The sequence below is a fragment of the Apteryx rowi genome, unplaced genomic scaffold (assembly GCF_003343035.1).
Source record: "Apteryx rowi isolate R43461 unplaced genomic scaffold, aptRow1 scaffold_304, whole genome shotgun sequence".
Classification (NCBI taxonomy): Eukaryota; Metazoa; Chordata; class Aves; order Apterygiformes; family Apterygidae; genus Apteryx; species Apteryx rowi.
Window position 1 is genome coordinate 101,473 of NW_020449464.1, and position 8,662 is coordinate 110,134.

Sequence of the window (8,662 nt, forward strand, 5' to 3'; positions counted from 1 at the left end):
TCCAATTTCAGCAATAAAAAAATTAAAAAAGTCTTACTACCTGTACACTGCCTCCAAAAATTAAATTATTATTATTTTTTTAACTGTGATGGTACCCTTCCAGGAAGATTGCATTAAGAATATCTAAATTATTATGACATGCCATTTATTATACTCAATTTTATTTCTAACCAGTTTGACACAAAATAAGTCATTTTTATAATACAGTTTGTTGTGAAAACTGCTTACTAAGAGACAAAAGAAGTAGTATTACTTGGAAAAATTCAGCAGTTGTCTGCCTTTCAGCACTGCTAGTTTCAACAGAAGGGGTGCCATTATTGTAAAATATTATATTTTTTAGAGGTGAGGGATTACAGAAGAAACAAAACTCCACAGGAAAAAAGCCTCATGCTGTTCCTATCAAAGCTACAAACCCAAAGCAAGCAAGGAAAACAATTTCTGCTTTGCTGAAGGTACAATATTGACATTTGAAGCCAAGAAGAGAAAAGTCCAGAATTTCACACAAGACAGTTCTCAGGTTAAGTTTTAAAATGAAAAATCAATTTTATGTTTAATACTCTTCAGGTATCATATCACAGGAGAGCACAATACATTCTCAGGACTGCAATATGAATGATGTTTTTCCTTATTGGTAGTAATATTACCTAAGTATACTATGGTGCTTTTCATTTAGTAATTTTCAAGTGTTAGTAAATCGCCATAAAATCTTTTTAGTAGCTTTGTGCTGTAGCTGGGAACATGAAGGCAGAAAGGTTAATGGCCTGAATTCCAGAAACATGGACAGTCCACAGTTCTAAAATCAGGTTGCAAGGTTTTTGTCCCTAGGCCACAAGGGAGCAAGTTTCAGATGCACGGAGAAAACGCAAAGGCTCCAATCCTCAGCTCCTAACCAGAATAAAGGTCTCTTTTCTGTCTACTTTTCTCAGAGCATATTGAAACAACTTTCTTGGGGCGTAAGTGTGACTAAACTCCTACAACTCACTACCTGTTCCAACCCGTATGGTGTGTCCTTGGGGTAGTGAAAAGACCAGGGAGCTCACAGAGGTTAAAAATAATCAAGCGAAATAACCCAACAGACAGCAGGGAGCAAGCAGGTTCAGTTGCAGCACTGCTAGAAATCAAACAAACAAACTGCAGTCCCAGGGCTTTGTCTTCGACGCGTCCAGCAGTGTTGCAAGTTACTTCAGCACATGGAGTCAGTGCCTTCCATTTGCAAAGAGCTACCTGAAAGCAGTAACTACTTAAGTTGGTAAATATGCAATTACATAATTAATCAACAGCCAAAAGCTTTACTCATTAGCTGTACAGTTTATTTAGACAAGACAAAAGTTTGCACAGTTTTGTAACTGTTTACAGAAATTAAAACATCTGAAATATATTATCTTTTCCCAGTATATTTAACTTCATTCTTGGAAAAGTGGCGCTCTCTCTCTCTTTTTTTTTTTTTAATTTAGGATTCACGTTTCAGTAGTACATATGCTCCCATTACTGCCAGAAGAGCATACTGCAAAAGAAAATAAGGACTGATTTTAAATTCTCCTCATGGAAACTCTGAAATTACACATTGTTTCAAAATGTGCCCCCTCCAACATTACACCTTCTAGATGAGTACATAATTATAAAATTACAGGAATATTTTAATGTGCTCATATTTATTATAAATAGGAATCGTAACTGTATACTCTTAGCTCATGATATTCTTACAAATAAAATGCTTCAAATGCTTAAAAATACTAAGTTCTATGGGTAATAGACAAGCTTTTTATTTCGAAAGCCCAAAAAGCAGCTAATTTTACATTAGGCAACCAAACTATGGAGGCAAATTTATTAACATGTGTTCTTCTTATATACCAGATTCTTTTCTTATTAGTTTTACTTGTTATTTTATAGTTTTATATTTCATTATTCAAATGTTTGTATACACACCTTAAATTTTGGATAGTCATTCATTATTATGGTTACCATACCAACATAAGGCAAAAATCTGTAATCGACAAAACAGATCAACATAAAATTAACCCTCAAAAATTACATGAAGATGCTTCAGTACTACTCAAATTTCATTATTTTAGATAATTGATTTCAGAGAAATAAACATCCAGAGAGACTGCAAGACCTGTAAAGAGCATGTGTGCTTGACACTGCAAGCTAGGGAGCAAGGTCCGAGATTCCCCTCTCCTCCCATCAAGTAAACACTCTGCCTGGCTGCATATTACTTAAAGCATTAGAACCACATCAGCACCACAGAAGTGGCAAGTAAGTATCACCATAATGAGGGGTAGCAGCAAAAGCCTAACTTTCTGCAACACAGGGGAATCTGGGAATTCGTCTTTCAGTGTCTCTTGTTGCTGTGGAGCTATAAAAGCCATATAATCTAGTGCGGTAAGGATTTCGACCTAGTATGAAACATAACTTAGTTGGTGTTTAACCTAACCTACCACAACTAAAGGTTTGGAGGGGCACTTGTTTTATTTCTTTTTATTTAACTTGAATGCAGGGACAGAATCTAGAAAAAAAGCAAATAAATATTCTTCAAAAAGAAGTATTTGTTACTCTTACCCTAGAGTTTACCCTAAATCTGTGACAACTTATACCACTCTTAAATTAGGCAAGAAAAAACACAAGCAACTATATCACTTGACACAAGAAGTCCTACTTTCTGCTAGGATTGGCCCATGACATTAATCTTAGCCTAATGGACATAGCAGAATTTGCATCAAGTTTCTGATGGCATCGCTAAGTCTCTCAAAGCCCAAAACACACTTTGCAAAGGGCTCTAAGCAAAAGTGTTCCAAATAAGAACAGTGTAAAGCAATCACATCATTTATACTTGCCACTAATGTATATTTGAAAGGGGAAATAAGAAGTTAAATTTTAATCTAAGAAAAATACATATAACTGAATTAGTTTGAGAAAATTTTTAAGACTGACTTTTCATCCCAACTAGGGGATGGGGGCAACCAGGATGGGGCAAAAAGCTCAAACCTTGTATGAAATTCTTGTGGGATGTAAAAATCATTTCCTAGGAATTTCTGGTACAAGGATGATTTGGTTAAATTTTGTGTTTACTGGTGAACTATTTATGTTGCAATTTACCATGTTTTAAAAAATTAAGTCCCACTCTAAATTAGTGAGAGGACTACAAAAAGCAACATTTCCAGGTAAATTATTTTTGAATTTCTTAAAGAAAATGGTAATTAAATGATTATCAAACAAGATCTAGTTTGTACTAACACTGAAGTTGATTTAAGTTTAAAATTTTCTTTCTATATTTCTTGCAAAGAACATAGACATGTTGCACTACTTACCCTCTTGCTCTTCCAACAACGTCTTTCTTCTCTAACCAGTTCTGACCCTCTTTGTACAAGCCTCTATCATCGACTTCATTATTATCACCTTTAGTCAGAAATTTGATGTCCCCATTTTCTCTAGAAGGCAACAAGGTGATAAACTAACTACCACTTAATTTAAAAATCTCAATTAACATCTACAAAGCACAATGAGGATGAAAAGTACTACAAGATTAGATAACATTTACTTCCAGTCCTGCTTATTTAGCAAACACCATTAAAGCATTAACATTACAGACTTTACTGACAGAGTCAACAGATTTTAACAAGAGGTGTTTTTTTAAACACGCTCCCAGATTGTCATTTGATGTAAGCAATTATACTCTGAACACCAGAGAAGCATTTTTCATCCAGAGCAGGCACGAAACTCTGTCATCAAAGCAATACGTGCAGATGAGGAACCCCCCCCCCCGACCCTATATTTTCAACAGAACAAAAATGAAACACTGAGAAAAACAAACAAACAAAATTTGATTACCAAACATCCAAATGAGTAAGAAAAGTTTTGTGTTTGGATTTTTTTAATAGAAATTGAATAAGATCCAATGATGTCATCACACATTAGAGAATGAATTTAGCTGAGTTTCAGCAACAAACTTCAGCAAATACAAGGTACACCCTAAATCTTCATTTAGGAATGGAATTATGTATAACAATATACTGTTTTAAGTAATTTTCTTCTAAGTTTAATATACTTGCTTAACTCATAATAGATCTTTTTGTCATTGTCAAAATAAGCATGATGGGAGTCCTCCTTTTGATACAAAGAAATCCTGAAGACTTAAGTGAGCTGCAAATTTGCATCAGATTCAGTATTTTGTCAGTAAGATTGCACTACAATTTCAGGTGGTTTATTGTTTACCTGTTAAGCAATATAGTGAGTTCCTGGCAAAACCTTAGTTATAGTTGATATCTATTAATGTGGTAAATAAAAAAACGTAATTGGTCTTTAAATAACATCATGTGGACAAAACATTTTTGTGGGTTTTTTACTGGATTGTAAGGAGAAACCTAAGGGATTGAGATGGTTCAGTAGGTGGCACTCTTCCTCTCACATGAGTAAGTGCTCGTGGCGCTCAGGAGAACCAGGCTGCTCCCTCAGAGACATAAAACTGAAGTCCTGACCTCTCCCAGCCATTAAAAAGGCTCAAAAATATTTTTGTAGGAGTAGGTTTTAAATCCTGAACATGCCCAAATCATAGCTTTTCCCTACTGTTTCAAATGGAAAAAATATTTTACACTTCATTCTGAACATTATGTAATTTAACCATCGGTGTTAGACCTGCCATGTTTCAGTCCCTTTCAAGCACTAGGCATACGTACAGTTGATGCATATATGACTTTGGTTCAACACTATCATTCAAATAAAGTTTACAATCTTCAAAATGATTTTGCTCCGTAAGCTGCTAATTGCAATTAAGGATATCAAGAAACAAGGAGTTTTTCTGAAGATCAATTAGGTATTTAAATGAAAAAAAAACCCAAAAAAACAGGCAGTACTTGCACATACATATTTGTTTTGAAAAAGCGTTGAAGGACAGACACCACTTGAAAGATAAACACCTTCAGTTCATTGCTAGAACTTCCTGAGGAACAAATATATTAGTGCTTGCCACATTCAAGTTACATTTTCATTATGCAGGAGTGGAAAAAGAATTGCCTCTCTTTTGTTTGGGAAGGAACTGTTTATCATACCAGGTATATGCAAGAAAAAGTAAAAACAACCTGCCTGTTGCTTTTGAGTATAAATTATTGTTGGTATTGTGATTAATACACACAAAAAGAGTAACACTTTTAGTCAAATCTCTGTTTTATGGAAAACTGCCATTAGCAAAGGTCACATACTTGTCAGGTTTCATCTACAGTTCTAATTCCGAGTCTTCGTGTCCTTCTAGAGATTTGTTTTTAGATGTAGCTATTTCTCATAACCAGACTCCCAATTCTACAACAACCACTAATGGAAGTGGACTCTGCTCCCATACACATTCCCACTGATTGCAAAATGATGTGTATAGCTTGTGTTACCAGACTCCTCTTTGGTGTAGGTTCACCCACTTTGAACCTGAGCAACTCTGCTGAGGGACAGGAGTCAGGGTCTCAAGAAGCGTGCCACAGGATTGGGGCCAGATACGGATTAAGCCTAGAGACAAATTTTATCTTACTGTGCATCCTCACTTGCCCTTCTCAAAAGATACTACCAAATTAAAATGTAAGTGAAAGTCAGTAATGGAAACTATATTTAGGAGCAATGAAAATGTCAAGTTGCATTACTTTTCATGAATTTTGATTACTCTGTGAACTATTGGAATGTCTCTGCCTTCAACTTTAAAAACAACTATTTCACCAGCTCTGATTGGGTCATCATGGAAATTTGTTAAGAACAACAGGTCTCCCCTGTGAAAAGCTGGTTCCATGCTGCCACTGCAAACAAACAGAAAGGGAAAGATTATTGGCATTATGGTAAATGAAAGAAGAACCACAAAAGCAACGAGCATTTAATCCTTACCGATAAACTCAAGATTTTAATTCAAATCTGTAGCTTCACCCATTCAATAGCAGTATACAGACATTTGATACACAATCCAAGCCTTAGTAAGTCCCAGGCTGAGATAGCCTGTGGAAGACTTACCCTACTGCCTCAACAAAAGAAATAAATGAGCTGTATAGAAAAGTATTGGCATTGTTGCTATGATGGAAGGAACAAAATGAGCCATTCTGGTTAAGATAAATAATTCATTAGTGAAAAGCCAAAAGACGTTTCACAGAACAGGAAGTACTGCTCTATATAGAAAAGGTTTGACTTACACAAACAAGGCTGATGCTTACATTAGTGATTACTGCTCATGATCTGAAAATTCATGCATTTTTTCAAAGCTAGCCATAATATCTTTTGGTAGCAGCCTTTAAGATAGGACTCCAGATCCCATTACTAATTACATGAACAAACAATTCCCATTAAAATATTATTATTCCTACATTCCTTATATATTCCCTATTGATACACATTGAATCTCAGTATGGCTGAATCTTCCACATATGTTTGTGCTTAACTTTGTGTATTTGATTAGTACTCAGGGGCCTGCAGGACTGGGCCTTTATATACCAGAAGTAAGATATCATTGAGAAAGAAGCAATGAGTATGTATAGTTAACTCAAAGTGAGTTTTACCATAATACAATTCTAAAATAAACATACATAGGCAAACAAGAAATTAACAAATAGACCTGAAAGTGTTCAGTGCCTTCAGCAAGTGCACTATGCTTATTTAAAGTTTTTTTCCCAGAGACAACAGAAGTTTCACAGGATTACATATATTCCTATTAAAGCAGAACTGATTTTTTGGAGTCCTAATCCCCACACAGATAGCACTACACAATCCTGGGTAGTTGATATCTATACAATAAGGGAACAGACCCAGACTTTCAAAGGTTTCACATATCTACTGCTTCTATTGACTTCAATGAAAACTAGATTGCTGCTATGGAAGTGGCCTTTGCTAGATGCCCAAAAACAGAGCTAAAAGAAAGTAGTGCTCAAATGCTTATTTTAAGTATGTGATATTCTAAACTCCAAGTCTATCCAAGGGGGAAGGGGAGGAGACAAAAGACAAACCACTGCTTGGACTATAACAAAAAAGCCTTTACATTGACTTACCTGAGCACCACAACAATTGGGCTTTCACTTCCCGTAATGACAATCAGCCCTTTCCATATCATAAGGGCAGAAGACACTATCATAGCAAAATTTAAGACTTGGTAATACAGCTATAAGACACAAACAAGAAAAGTGTTTTAAAAAGTTACTGTGCTGTATGCACAACATAGAATTTCAACCTTTGTGCACTGCGCAACCCTGAAGCACAATCCAGGCTTGTTTACTTATATCATATTCCAGCAGAAGCTTCATAGATACAGCAGCACAACTGTGAACACCATGCTGCAGGATGAAGTTTTAATCCTTAAGTGTACCTTAATCTTGGTTTATGACACCTATGGAATATTATGCTTGCTGGTGCTAGAAGCTAGTGAACTTCCCACTAGCAAAGACTTCTAAAATATGTGAAGCTTTATGGCAAATGATCAAATCTATTTTTGATTACACGTCCCCGAGTCCTACTTGAGACGATAAGTATTCAAAACACACATGAAAAATAATGTAGACTACTACTAAAACCAGGATCAGCAAGAGCCTTTGTAGTTTGAATAGTTTTCTTTGTTTAGAGAGAAGAGTTGGGGGGAAAGAGGGGAGGAGATGAGAGTGCCATTTTCTCTTACTTTCGGACAGGAACTTCTTACATGCAAAATCTTTTATCAATTTCTTCAACTCACTTACCAACCCTTACAATAATGGGCACATTTTCTTCCTACCACCTCCTTTTTCTTTTCTTGGCGGTATAGAGATACTCTGGTGCAAAACGGCCCTGCCCACCTCTGTTTATCATGCAACTCATCTACCTAAAACATGGAATTGGAAATTCTGAGACCATCACCCTAGTTTAAGGATCTATTTACTGGGGTTTTCAGGGATATGATTCACATAACTTATCAGTGGACAAGCTTTTAAATTTAGCCTCAAAATCTCCTCTCTAGCTTTTTTTTTTTTGAAAATGGTTATTACAGATATTAAAAAGCAACTAAGGAACTTCCACAGCTTGGAAATCAGGGAGTTTGTCACTAGTCTCATATTCTTCCTTCCAACTGCTTATTTGCATAAGCATTTAGTAAACATAAAATTAAGACACTTATTTTGAACTACGGGTATTCAGAAAAAACAGTTTGCTTCCACATGGTATACCTCTAAAATAAAATTAATTACTGAGAAGAATGTAAAAAACGCAGTTTCTTAAGTTGAGAGGGAGATCAGAAACAGTCTCCACAGGAAGCTGCAGTTTCGCCAGCTCTGAACGAGTGCTACGGCCCCTGCTTTTGCAACAGAGGCAGCTGAACGCCAGACCCTCCTAGAGCAGGACAAGGTGCAAAAGCAGTTGCGCGGACCAACGCAGCATACGTGCCGCAGGTTACGCGTGTCGAGAAGAGGGGCATCTCACGACACCACGCGGCCCCGCAAAACCCGAGTCTCTGGGGCCTTCTGCGGGGTTATGGAAACACCAACACCAAAGCGCCTATCTTGCGCAGCCTTCCGCTGGACGCAGGCGCCTCAAGCGGAAGCATTAAGCGGAGAATCGGGTGACTGCGGGCCGCTCCCCGCCCCGCAGCGTCCCCCGCGAAGGACGAGCAGGCGCCGTCTCCGCCCCCCCGCGCCAGGGAAGGAAGCCGGAGGGGCCCGCGCGCCTCCCCCGCCCTCGGGGCGCG

At 37.2% G+C, this 8,662-nt stretch overlaps 1 protein-coding gene across 2 annotated transcripts; it reads right to left on the reverse strand.

The window, feature by feature from the left end:
• Positions 1–518: 518 nt before the first annotated feature.
• On the reverse strand, positions 519–7,114 carry SEC11C (SEC11 homolog C, signal peptidase complex subunit). Of its 2 annotated transcripts, none has more exons than XM_026070114.1 (5): positions 7,005–7,114; positions 5,622–5,771; positions 3,309–3,428; positions 1,927–1,984; positions 519–1,224 (listed from the first exon to the last, which is right to left on the reverse strand). In XM_026070114.1, exons 1-5 carry the CDS (start codon positions 7,085–7,087, stop codon positions 982–984), a joined length of 654 nt encoding a protein of 217 aa, XP_025925899.1. In that variant the 5' UTR covers positions 7,088–7,114; the 3' UTR covers positions 519–981. The 2 variants fall into 2 exon arrangements, with proteins under 2 accessions (XP_025925899.1, XP_025925900.1); XM_026070115.1 differs by lacking the exon at positions 519–1,224 and adding an exon at positions 1,289–1,504.
• Between the last annotated feature and the right edge of the window lie 1,548 nt (positions 7,115–8,662).

Bases quoted from the DNA above. Each gene is read 5' to 3' on its own strand.
- SEC11C (XM_026070114.1), bottom strand. From the start codon at position 7,087: ATGATAGTGTCTTCTGCCCTTATGATATGGAAAGGGCTGATTGTCATT. The intron at 3,429-5,621 runs GTAATGCAACTT...GTTGCCTTCTAG, and splicing joins GTAATCAAAATTCATGAAAA to AGAAAATGGGGACATCAAAT. The intron at 1,225-1,926 runs GTGTGTATACAA...TACTGCTTTCAG, and splicing joins ATGACTATCCAAAATTTAAG to GTAGCTCTTTGCAAATGGAA.